Genomic DNA, 12849 nt, shown 5'->3' with positions numbered 1-12849 from the left:
AAACACAGGCAGTCCAGTCATTTACATTTTTTATTAAATCTGTTGGTGTCTAAACTGACTCCTGGATTGGGGGCTCATAGCCATCAGCCCTCTCCACCTTGGCTCCAGTGTCATCACCAGGTGCCTTTGCAGCACTGCCTGCACCACCTTCACCGTGGAGCTCCATCAGTTTGCCCACTGCAAAAGAACAAAACTTGTTTGGGCATTTGTTCCATTTTCACATGTCACATTTCCTCGAGGGAGTTAGGTGATCAAAATGTCATCGGCTTGGACTAAAATATGCTCCCCCAAAGAGTTTCATCATTTTTGATCACTTACATTCAAACTTGGGCTTCTTGAGCATCTTGACCTTGCGGACGTAAACGTCGTGTAGGGGGTAGATGGACTGGCAGGCCTTCTCGATGTCCTTGCCAATACTGTCGGGGATCCTGAAATGCACAAATGCACCGATCAGATAAAAATCAAGTTGTTCCTTCTGAGGTCAACTTCTCAAATCTGCCCATTGGTATAGTTTATGCCAATGCAATGCTTTCATCAAATGAGGTGTGATATGAAACAGCAACAATCATCCAATGTTTATAGCAAGGCTGGACGACAGTTCCAGGAAGTGTCGCTGCAGCGCGTGTATTCCACATTAGAGACCCTACAAGCAATGTGGCACAATCTGATGCACAGGTGACATCTCATCACCAATTTACAGCCTTCTTTGAAAGTTTAACATTACACCAAATCTCATGAGTTTCAGTGAAATCTTCAGTTTGAAACCAGCAATTCAAGTTTCCTTAAATACTGGCCTCTCCTCCAGTAACTTTAAATGCTTTGAGAAACTAAAATTTCACCGTAGAAAGTCTCTGCGCAAGAGACGTTCAAGCAGAGAAGATTCTGAATAACCAACCCAGAGAAAAGGGCAACTTACAGCTTGTTGACAACTTCCTTCAAGTCATTGGTCTGAACTTCGCGGGTCATGATCTCCATCATCTTCTTGCGGATCTGGCGGACCTGCTGGTGCTGGGCGTAGGATGTTTTTCTGATCTGGTTGTTGCGCCTCTTTGTGAAGCCAACACAGAACAGACGCAGAAGGTAGCCATCGGTGGTCTTTACATCCACATGGGCTTCGATCATGGTCTGAATGAAAACAAAATCATTAGTTTTAGTCTTTTTGAGTTCCATATCTCAATGTGGACAGAATTGTTCCCCAGGAACACTCATGAGCGCATCTTTAAAATTAACTCAATCTTGACACAAAACAGCAACAGCCATCTTGAATTTTATAGCGAAACCTTCAGCGATAATGATTTGATCACTGGGTGCTTTCAATTTTATGCTTTTTGAAAATTCCAAGATGAGAAAACAACGGTGGAGACTGCACACCAGTAAGGCAGCAGATCGCTAACAGCTGAGAAGTTGAACTGTAACCCTGCATCATACCAAGCAGGTCTCTGCAGAACACGACCCACCTGCCACTTCTTCACCATGGAGCACATCTTGTCACGAGTCAGGTCCATGCCGTGGAAGTTGGTGAGACAGTTCTTGCCCTGAACATCCTCGGCGATGAGTTTGAACTTACGGAAAGCCACCTCATCGTTCTGCAGGTCAGCAAGGCTCACCTCATACACGCGCCCCTTGAGACCATCTGAGGCGATTCCTAAAAGATGGCAGAAGACGCAGAGGTCAGATGACAGCAATGATGAGTAGCCATCGCTGGACACACAAACTACACGTGTTCCATCAACACAAATTTATTTACCACACAAAACCTAACTATATCTAAATTTATTGTTGTACTGCTAGAAACAGCTTTATGAATCAAGACATGTCCAACAACTACCTGGCGTATAAGGAATTCATTTTATGTTAACTTACTGGTTCCCTGAGTCCTAGTGACCAAGGTCTTGCCCAGATTGCGGATGTTGAACATGGCTGGTGCCTTGACATCATACCAGTCCTTCTTGGAGAAAGGGTCCACACTGGAAAATGAAGAGGAGTTCATTTATCTGTACAAATTAATAGACAAGACTGGCTTGCATGAGCATTTGCTACCTTAGCATGCCGGCAAGAAACGCTTCAGCAGTGATAATACGTCTTGCACGCCAGTTTCGGTGAATTCTTTCAGATTTGCTGCGTAACTTAATTCAGAAATTTGTTCGAGAACCAGCTTCTCTGCTATATTGACAGCTAGCTAAGGTTACGCTCAGCTAAACACATGCTAGCTTATAACAGGCAGCCAAATGATAGCAGCCGTGCACATTTAACACTTGTACAAATATTCCAGCGTTCTTGCTTTGAAATAAGGTAAAATATAAGCTACAAGTAACTTTTACTATTTGTGCGAGTTCAAGACAAATTCTAACAGGAACGAAGCTCTTTAGAAACCCATCTACCGATAGAGGCCGGCGATGCGGGCATTAGCAGTGGCCTCGTAACATCTACTTAAAATCTTGTTCATCTTACACAAATAATTAAAAACAATCCCACCGATGGCAAAGACAAAGACTGTCTCATACATCGATGAGCAAATTTCATACTTACATCTTCTTTTTGGCACCTTTTTTGCCGCCTTTGGTCAGCCTCTTATTCTTGCCGACTGCCATGTTGGCTACAGGGAGTGAAAGAGGAGGAAATAGGAACTCTCGCGAGACATAAAGAGAAAAACCGGGGATTTGAGATTTGTTTAATCTCGCGAGATTATGTAGTTACATTAGTGCCCTCTGTTGGCAACTGTCTAAATAACAAAATACTATACTATACTATACTATACTATACTATACTATGCTATGCTATGCTATGCTATGCTATAACTAAAAAACGTGCATTTTAAATTCAGACTGAAATTGAAGAAAATTCATATATCACACAGTTAACAGTTAACATATATCACACAGCATTTTTAAGACAATTTTTCAATGTCACCAAAATTGACCATCATACAAATTTGGTTAATATCAGGGCTCTTTAATGTTGTCTTTCAATTCAGTACTAGAAAAAATATATAAATTTTGTTCAAATTACAATGGAAAAATATTTAAATTTGGAAAATAAAGCCTTTTTGATATATTCAAAATCCTCATGACAGAGTTTAATGAAGAAAAACATTAAATCCCTGAACAGGTAAAACCTGTATGTGTTCATTCGTTATATGGGTGTGTAGCATGTCAACAACAATAAATAGAAGCCGTAGTGTAATGTGCCCGTTTATTTATTTATTTTTATAATGAAAAATCATCTACTGAAACTTCGGTTCATCTTTGTTTTAATGTTTTGGGTTTTTCCCCCTTTTTTAATCCATAAAAAGATAAGTTGAGGTCTACTGGTTTCTTTTTCCTTGGAGATGCTGGATCTTCTGCTTGCTGGCCTCCTGTAGTTCCTGTCTGGTCTTTTCCTTCTCCTCCAGCAGCTCCTCCATCTGTTGTCATTACTGGCTTCTCTGTTGCACCCTGACCTCCCATTGCTGGGAAAAAAAAGTCATCAGTGACTCACCAACTTTAGAAACAGTTGTTTTCTTTTTATGAGAGCCCCACCTTCATCTGCTCTTCCTGTCTGAGCTTTTATTGAACCTTTCTTGCGCTGACAGCTGGAGTTTGCCTCTGTTTCCCCAACCCTCCAAACCTTTTTGCACATGCTCAGTGCTGTCTCATTTGAATTGCAGGTTTATGCCAAACAGCTGTCTCTTCCAAGTCTCTTGTGTGTGTTCCAGGATAGTTTTGTTTAGTCTCCTTCAGAGATTCCTTTGTGCTGCTCAGCAATTTGCAAAAGACAATGTGACAATGCTCTTGGGTTTCATAATGACCCCCTTAATGAGTTGGAAACATTAAATAATTGTATTTGATATTTGGGATTTATTTTTTTGTTTGCATTCTTTGAAGAAAGGCTTGATAGAAATGACATAATACTACATGGATATTAAGCTGATTGTAATAAAATACTATGTCACAGTCTCTGTGTAGAGAAAAAGAGCAATGCTCCCTATTTGATTCAAAGGTCAGTAAAAGCGTTTCAGAGCCTTAGTTTGGAAGCTCTACCTTTAGGCTGCAGTGAACAACTGATGATTTCAGGTCATTACTTCAGAGATGAGGCCTGTGTCTTGTGGGTTGTGCTGCTGGCTTCCATGACTCCCAGGTTCCCTGAGGGCACAGCTACACTTTATTGGGAGGTCATCAGTAACGGTGACGCCAGCTGCCTCTCTGGCAACAGTGCACAAGCCCTCCTACAAAACACGTGTGCTGATGAATGCATATAATCTGCTGGTGAAGACTGCATGATGTTCTCCTGTTGTAACATGAGGGAGGAACCTTCATCTATGTAAATATCTCACATGGCGTGAGTTGTTCATGCTTATTTGAAAAGGCAAGCAAAGCAGAGCTGTCACTTTGCTTTAACGTTTGGGTGCTAGAGCCGCAGGATGCAGACATCTGTCAGGGTGATGCTATACTGCAGTGAAGCAAACTTCCCAATGCATTTTAACCACCTTTCTCCAGCTTGAATTTTAATAAAAACAGGACACCTTTTAAAATGTTATTGCATATTATATTTTCTTTATGGGTTGAATGCATCATTTTGTAGATCAATGTTCATGTGGTGCACAGCTAAATGTTCGATATTTGTACTAATATTATTTAATATGTTGTATCTGAAGACAGTTTTCTGCCAGTTTAAATTCCTTTTAAAAATGGGAGATGTGTTTCACCACTGTAATACATTCTCCTGCCACAGCTCAGATTCTGTGGCTGAAACAACCAAAGTGGTGAAGAAATACCGCCACCTGATTGTTGCTTTACGTGGTTAAACACTGTCAAATGCAATAGCCGAGAGAGGTCATTATTCATGCTTTTAAGAGAGAACACAAAAGATGGCAGCAAAAGAATGCATCCATTATGATTGTTAGATTTGCATCATTGCCCAAATAAACGATTCTTAATATATGGCACACCACTCTCCTTCTTATATTATAATATATGTCATTAACCCCCCCGTCCGTTTCAAATCTCAAATGGTTAAAGACCTTATGGAAGAACACAAACACTTATTTTATTGTGAAATCCAAGTTAGTAAATACCAGAATCCCAGCACATCCTCCTGGAAAGGCCACCTGAACGCCTCACCTGCCTGCCAGCCGCGCAGACCCTGCTCTCCACGGCGCATGCGCGACGCACTCAAGGGCTCCACTGTCATGGCGCTGGCGAGCTGAAGCTACCGGGGTAAATCAGGAAGAGAATGCAGCGCAGCTGGCTCAACTGACAACGTGCGAGTCTGCTGAAGTGGCCGGCGGTCACCGAGAGGACGTCAGTCCTTCGTCGACTTTTCCCGAGGCTGGTGGCGGAGCTATCCCCCCTCCAGTTTGTGAGTTTTCGCCGCTGCCAGGCGCGCTACCTGTCAAGTGCCTGGACTCAGTAGCAACTTCCACGGCTGTGCGGAGATAACAAAGTCACAGGGTCCCAGTTTTCCATTTGACCGACTGGAGGAGAACCCAGGATACTTCCAAGTTCTCGCCTTTTCTGTCCTTTTGAGCCCCAACTACTGTCCCGGCGGCTTTTAATGGTGTTACCCCGGGCGCCTGTTATCAAGTTACGGAGCCGGGACGGAGTTCTTCGGTGACATTTCCAGACCGTCAGCGGCTACAGAATATTCTTTACCCACTTTCCAGGCTCGATCATCAAACTGCCTTGGATGGGGAGAAAGACCTTTAATTTGCGTGTCTGTAGACTGTCAACGATTCGGAAGGTGAGATAGATCCCACTTTATCCTCCGATTTGGGCTCCTCTGCGACCGTTCGTGAACAGGTGCTTTACCTGTGAACGCCACCTGCCCCGACCTTCCTGCCTTCGCCCCAGCAATGGAGGCTCCAGGAGAGGGAAAGGACGGGGGATCGGGCGCCATGGCGCTCAACCCCGGAATACCCATCAGGGGAATCAGGATGAAATTCGCCGTTCTTGCTGGTCTGGTGGAAGTTGGGGAAGTTTCCAACAGGGACATCGTGGAGACGGCGTTCAACCTGGTAAGCTGATTATGAAAGCTCGGAATAGGCCTTGGATGGATGGATGGATGGATGGATGGATGGATGGCACCGTCACGCTGCGTTACTGAATGCCAGATTAGATCTGACACACGGAGGAAGGGGACAGGCTAAACCTAAATGCTTATTAACATCCCCTCGTCCTTAATTACTTTCATTAGTTTCTTAGTCTTTGGTCCTACGTATGAAATGGATCTGCAGCTTTAAGCATTGTAATGTCTCAGTAATTTCTGTCATTTGTTTTTACTCATATTAAAAAAAAAACACCCCAAGATAATCTAGTTAAACATGTCACACTAACAAGTGGAAAGGATCATCGTGTTTGAAAAGATGTGTGTGTGTGGGGGGGGGGGAGGATTTTAGTGGTAGATCCAGGTTAAGCTGAGTGTTAATGGGTTTCTAGTTTAGTACCTGTTGGCCATTTGGAAGTCCTGATCCAGCTCTGTCTGTCTGCAGCACTGATATCTCTTCAGCCACAGCGACTTTTGAGCCGTTGCCGCCTCAATGAATCAAACTGACTGAACCAGGAAGTTGAACGTGCAAGGTGCAACCTGCAACCTGCAACCTGCAAAACAGCTTTGTCACTGTGGCAACACGGCCGAGGCTTTTGGAGACATAAGGGAGGCTCATCCTCCATGTCTGTAGTCAGAGTTCTCCAACACCAACCCCCACATTCCAGCCAAACGAAACTGGAGACACCAGCGTTTATCCTCGAGAGGCTGCAGATCTGCATAGCCCAAAGAACTCCCATCATCCACCAGTAAACCAGTCACTGGTTAATATAGTGACCCATTTTTGTCCATTTAAAATGAAATCTACACTCTTAATTTTCATGCCTCCTTGGTTACAAATGCTTTATTCTTCAGAAAGTCGTGCTAATACGATCGCCTCCTGATCAGTATTTCATTTAGAGGCGATATCAGTGCTAGTTTGGTTATGTGATGTCAGTTTCTAAGAAATCATCAAGGCAGAGCTGTGGACTGTTGGTTGTCCAGGGTGTAGTCCTGCCTCAGCGGGGATAAGATCCAACAAGCAATGTGGAAGAACCAGTCGCTGAAAATGTTGCATTGATTTAACAAAAATCTAACTTTAGAAACAGAAAAAAGACCAAAAATTGTGGGCAGAGCAAGTAAAATGCAGGCGCTGGTGGGCATGACCACAAATCCTGGCTTTGATAAGATCTTGTTGTCATGTAAATACAGTTCTTCTCCCTGGGGTGTTTGTGTTTTTCCACTTAAGATTCAGCCATCCGTGCATCCATTCGCAGTTGTTTGCGGTCACATTTCAGGTCAGAGGTATGCGAAGAATTAGAATCAGTCTGGTTAAAGTAACAAACGAAACTATTTTATCACTTAAATTCATGGGCATTTCAATGTTACGCAGCAACCCGCAGCATTTCGCTCTGACATTTCCAAGGTTAAACATTTAAATTGCAAAAGACGGACAGAAGACGGGTCAGCAGAGGTGCCAGTTCCTCGATTTATATGCATTCGCTGCTTGGTTGTGGTACCAGATGCAGAACATCAGACAAAGCGGAACGCTCCTGGCTGCATGTCGCACAGAAGTCCAACGGTCACCAGTGTTTCAGCACTAATTGGGTCCAGCAGGTCTTGAGAAACCACGCTGGGAAAATGGGCCTGGTAAATGTTTGACTTTCTTCAACAACTGCGTGTCGTCCGTGCATTTCAAAGCAAGAACGCTCAGACTGAGACTCGGTGCTGTAGGCGGAAGCGTACAGCTGCACCGGAAGTGTGTATTCAGTGCCATTCCAGCAAGGGTCCTTTGATGACGTGGTAAGGTGGGGTTGGTTTAGGGAGGGTAAAGGTCGGAGTTTATCAGCACATGACTGGAAGTGATTTATTTTAGTTGAAAACAGCGGTAACAGTAAATGAAACGATACCCTGTTATAAACCCTAATACAATTGCGCGCTCATCAATAACATACTGATAATGGGCACGGAAAGTAAAAAACCCACATTTTTATTAGCATAGAGCCGAGGTTGAGTCTGTAAACCATTGACTAATGTAAAGCTGCATTACTTCCAGATTCATGGCCGCTCCTCATTCATAGGTGACACAGGATACAGTGGAATGTGACTTTGGCTTTACTTCCAATCCCAGTCGTGCGTTTGGCTGCTAGCTTTACCAACAAATGTGTCTTTGTGGCACATTGTTGGGTTCATGTAACATTTCCCTGCAAAATATGACGTAAAGTAACGGGTGATACATTTTTAATCAGAGGAATAAAAGAATAAGCTACGCTGCAGAGTCTCATTCTAAATAATTCTACTATTTAACTTGGTTATTTATAAAACGGCAGCCTGCTTAATTATTAATATTTGCCTACTTGTGAAGGAAATGCCTTAGAAATCCTAATCAGAAATGTTTGGCAAATATGTAGTATATCAGATTGTAGCAGTAGCGTTAAAGTCACCTGATACAGGTCTGTAAATATTTAATCCTAAATGGGTTCATGTCTTTGTTTCAAGCGGCAGCTGCAGAGAAAATAGGCGTATTAGTTTGGCCTCCTCCTCTATCTGCTAGCATCTGTTTGACGACGAGTTTTCGCCCGCTACAATTTGATGGCATTGATGTCGACGCCGAGCGTCCTCCTCCGAGATCGTCCGCAGATAAAATGAATCGTTGCAAACTGCATCTTTGTTGCGATGCTTTAAATAGTCCCTTCTGTACCTCTTTCACACTCTTTTCTACACAACCCCAGGGAGGATCTTGCAGAAATGCTGTGTTTATTATATCACGCATCAGGTTTTAAAGCAGTTAAATTGATTTTACATGCTTCACTTGTGGTATTAGGAGCTGGGCGTAACATTTGCTTTCAGACTCATTAAACCTTCTGCTTCTTGCGTCAATTTTTTCTTTAATTTTTTCGGCCAAACACCTAAAAATTGCACCGTTCTTGTTTAGCAATGTTGTTCTGCTTATTACCAGCATTAAAATGGAATTTCCACGTCTTTTTTCTTGTGGCTTTAATTACAAGCGGTTGCTTTTCTACTTCAGCAGCACCTCTTAATTGCAGCTAATTACAGTTACGGTGGGAATACAACCCTGACGCAAGACTCGCACTGAGCACGCATGACGTCACACGCGAGTAGTGCACGCTGTGTTTTTCATTGTTCCTGTGTGGCTCTCTTGTCACAATGCGACGACATTTTAATTGGAAGCAAAAGGCTGAAGGCGATTCACGGTTGTATATGTAGGCTTGGTACAGAACCCTGCATCATTGCTATGCATGTAACGTGCACTCTGCTGACCATTCATGTTTGGTAGTGCAGGTTCCAATGCTTCTTGACCTCGGTGTCTTTATTTGTGGGGGTGCAGAGGTCACATCGGACGCATGACCCTAATGAGTAAGACGGCACTTCGCTGCCAGCGTCTCGAAGAGCCACAAACGGAGGAAAGAAATGGCAAAGTAACTGCCCTCAGTTGCCCACATAACAAAAGCTGCAGGGTATGAGGGCAGTCCTTGTCCATCCTCTGGGCTCTGCCCTCTGTGGCCATAACAAAGGCTCCTCTAATCTGACACATGAATGACACACTATCGCCACCCCTCAGCTATCTGGAACATCAGTTCCATCGTCACCCATTTGCTCTCTGGTTCATAACAGGTTGAAGCTTTCATGGTTGATTTTGTATTGCCAAATAATCTGGATTATTTTCAGTTGAATCTCATTTTCATTTCAAATAAAAAACGGCCTTTTTAAAAAAAAAAATAAATTGGGAGATGACAACCATCTCCTAAACGGCGTTAACAGTCAACTCTGACCGTCCTTGAGGTGGGGCGTTCAGGTTTGACTAGCTTGGATACTGCCCAAACCAGTTCCCAATAACTATATTTAACAGAACACATTAGGCGTTGTGGGATCTTCATTATTCTGCTGTCCCAATCTTACACAAACTGCGATTATATTGATTTTTTTTCCTTATTATTATATCAGAAAGAGGTGACCAACCTCCAAAATTAGACATACTGTTATAACAATTGAATAAGGCGCCTGAGGCAGCTGTAGAGTCATGCACAAATGCTTGGCTGCTCCAAAGAGGGGATGGCATGGTGTCACACAAAGTTCTGAGGGAGCTTTCTTTAGTCACTGGGATCTTTGTGACGGGTCTTTGTCTGCGAGCATCGCCAGCGTTGGCGCTGTGGGCCTGCAAATATTTACACTGTCCTGCATCGGTTCTCTCTTGTGTGTTCACTTTTGCTACCACTTCTAGTTTTTACTGTTACCACATAGTTGAACATCAGTCCTGAGAAAACCTTTTTTTAAAAGTGATTTTCTGGTTAAACTGAATCTGCTGTCTAATAAAATGTTTGCATATGGAAATCATTTCAACTGTATTTTTTTGTGAAACTATTTCAACATATCTTTAATTGACTGCCACAAAAATGTCAAACACAGGAAACGTATGACATTTTTGATTGAACATTAGGATTTCTGCTGTTTTCAGGAATTCACATGGAAAGTATATGCACCGTGTGTATAGATATATAGCCAGTGATGGCATGGAGAGCCTGAGGGGACACAGAAACACTGGGCATGCCAGTTAAACACCAACACGACTCCTTCAGCCTCGTGCGCATCACACTCCCTCTGCAACAATAGCTGCAGTGAATTCATTCTTCTTTGTCAGGAAACCGGACCGTAATGTATTCTCCGTCTTGGCCTACATCACCCCCCCTTGTTTCTTCTGTAAGCAGCGCCGCTGCCAGCGCGCTAAAGCATTTTCACACAGCAATGCTGGTTGTTTGAGGAAGTTCTGAGCAGCAACTCTTGGCCCTGGCTGCCTGCAACAACAGTGGATTTAGATCACCTTTCATTTAACCAACCACTGTTTTGTCCTTGTGATACAGTTACTGCTGTGATGTTAACTCTGACCTGGCAGATATATATAGTAATGGGGATAGGATGATTATTTCCTCTCAGCTCTGCTCTGTTTGGTGCACGTTAAGCAGCTGGTTTAAGTGCTTTTTGCGTTCTCGGCCGTCTCATTTAATCAATGAGGGAAAACTACGTGTTGCCACAGACACAAGACCGTTATTGTAAAAGTAGTGTTGAGATGGACACAATTGGGACCATTTAGCGTATCTCCTCACCCTTCCTGCCCAAAAGCCTGTGGCAGCTTCCTCTGTTTATTGTGGGGTCACATGACATAATTTAGCTTTCCAATCCCTTTAAAATGGCTTTTTAGATTCTAAAAGCTTTGGTCATCTTTATCTACTGCGCCGACGGGAATTTAGAGCCATTTTTGATCCATTGATGACAGAGCTTAGCAGAAATATAGTCTCCATTATGTCAATATAAAATCAAGTGCTAAAAACAACTGCTATTGCTGGCGACTGATTTCTTTTAGGGATATTATTTTATATCTGGATTCCGCTCAAGCCGTCTCTTGATTTTGATGTTACTTCTTTATTCCTACAATATTAATAGTCTGACAAACGGACAAGAATAAGTCCCAGATGATTCACTGCATAAATGAGCCAGTTTCCTGTCAAGGTGAGGTGACTCTTGGCAGGTGATCTCGTGATGCTTAGACATGGCGTGTTTGCAGACAAAAAATGATAAAAAGGATGATAAAAGGCATTCATATCCAATCCCTGTCTCCGTCCAAAGGTCAACCAGTTGAACACTCACCATAGCTGTCATGTGATCCCTCCAGAATGCTGTCTACCTATTTAAGCATTGGGAGGAGGAGGAGGAGGAGGAGGAGGGTTGGTGAAGATTATTGAGAGCAGAGCAGTGTGTGCAACTGAAAATGATTCAATGATTTTTTTCAAAAAACATTTCATCCGAGGCTGATGTTTTAAGATGGACGCAGTAACCTGTAAACGTTACCTGTCGCAGCATCGGGCGATGTCAACATCAGACAGGAAGCACCTGCTCACAAACCCACTGCACACAAATGTCCAAAGGTCACGTCTGTTCACATGGACACGGATATCATTTTGGCATTTTGCGTCCCGAATGTTCAGTTGAATTAAGTCATCAAGGTTCATCGGAAAAGGTTTGCTTTCCCCGGGGAGTTGTCTATTTCCATGACATCCATAAATATGACACTACGTTTCTTTCTTTTTTTTAAAAGAACACATCATTGGAACAGATGCACATTTATATAAGCGCAACTTTTCAAGAACTTAAGAGCCCATTTTTCTTTTTTTTGAAGAAATAATTTGATCTCTCAGAATAGCTCTTTAATGGGTCCACCGTGTTGAAGTGTTTCTCCTTATCATACTCTGGAACTCAATCTTCCTTAAGCTCTGTCCCTGTTTACCTTCCCGATCCAGCTATTTTTATCATTTGTCCCTGAGCCAGACTGAACCGCCGTGTCAGACGCTGAAGCGGTTTCCCTCATGATCAAACCCTCTTTCCACGACAGATATCCGGTAGCGGCCTCGCTCTAACTTTTCAAAGTCATTCTTCCACACAAACCTCGTAAATAGTCGACATTTGATTCCAGACGGAGGCGACATAAAGATTTCCTGAAGTAGAAAGTCGATGGATCGCCGTCATGCATATATTTTATTTGAATATCTTATTCCAGAAGCAGCTGATTTTGTCTGTCAACATCGTCCCAAAGCTTCCCAGAGGCCCGTTGTCTAATCAGGACCGTTTCCTGACGGGTCATTTCCTTTTGTTGACATAAGCGGCTGTGCTGGAATTTAAATTGCAATCTCTGTAAATTCCAGACAGTGTCCTAATCTCAACATTATTGTTCTAAATTCATTTCAGGAGACGTCATTAGAGGATTCATTAACCAGCCCCAAATCAACTCCTTCATAAATGAACTACTCTCATTTCTCATTAAATCCAACATAATCA

The 12849-nt window shown here is 42.9% G+C and overlaps 2 protein-coding genes and 1 long non-coding RNA gene across 11 annotated transcripts in view; 1 reads left to right on the top strand and 2 right to left on the bottom strand.

Annotated features, from left to right (window-relative positions):
- Nucleotides 1-16: 16 nt before the first annotated feature.
- rps3a (ribosomal protein S3A) lies at nt 17-2682 on the bottom strand. Its single transcript, XM_057036418.1, has 6 exons — nt 2530-2682; nt 1864-1967; nt 1458-1645; nt 917-1125; nt 319-428; nt 17-177 (listed from the first exon to the last, which is right to left on the bottom strand). Exons 1-6 carry the CDS (start codon nt 2589-2591, stop codon nt 50-52), a joined length of 801 nt encoding a protein of 266 aa, XP_056892398.1. The 5' UTR covers nt 2592-2682; the 3' UTR covers nt 17-49.
- Nucleotides 2683-3175: 493 nt separating this feature from the next.
- LOC130527710 (uncharacterized) lies at nt 3176-5222 on the bottom strand. Of its 3 annotated transcripts, none has more exons than XR_008951109.1 (3): nt 5100-5222; nt 4020-4204; nt 3176-3448 (listed from the first exon to the last, which is right to left on the bottom strand). It is a non-coding gene; the product is annotated as an uncharacterized LOC130527710 (long non-coding RNA). The 3 variants fall into 3 exon arrangements; XR_008951107.1 differs by having other exon boundaries at nt 5054-5148; XR_008951108.1 differs by lacking the exons at nt 4020-4204; nt 5100-5222 and adding an exon at nt 3519-4011.
- Nucleotides 5176-12849, top strand: part of lrba (LPS responsive beige-like anchor protein) — a 126253-nt gene continuing 118579 nt past the window's right edge. For 6 of the 7 annotated variants that reach the window (XM_057036402.1, XM_057036405.1, XM_057036401.1 and 3 more), the window contains exon 1: nt 5176-5992. In XM_057036402.1, the coding sequence (XP_056892382.1) occupies nt 5831-5992 (162 nt within the window). In that variant the 5' untranslated portion in view covers nt 5176-5830. The remainder of the gene's footprint in view (nt 5993-12849) is intronic. The other variant, XM_057036406.1, reaches the window with a different exon arrangement.

Source organism: Takifugu flavidus, chromosome 6 (assembly GCF_003711565.1).
Source record: "Takifugu flavidus isolate HTHZ2018 chromosome 6, ASM371156v2, whole genome shotgun sequence".
NCBI classification, from domain to species: Eukaryota; Metazoa; Chordata; class Actinopteri; order Tetraodontiformes; family Tetraodontidae; genus Takifugu; species Takifugu flavidus.
This window is presented reverse-complemented; position numbering and strand designations above follow the sequence as displayed.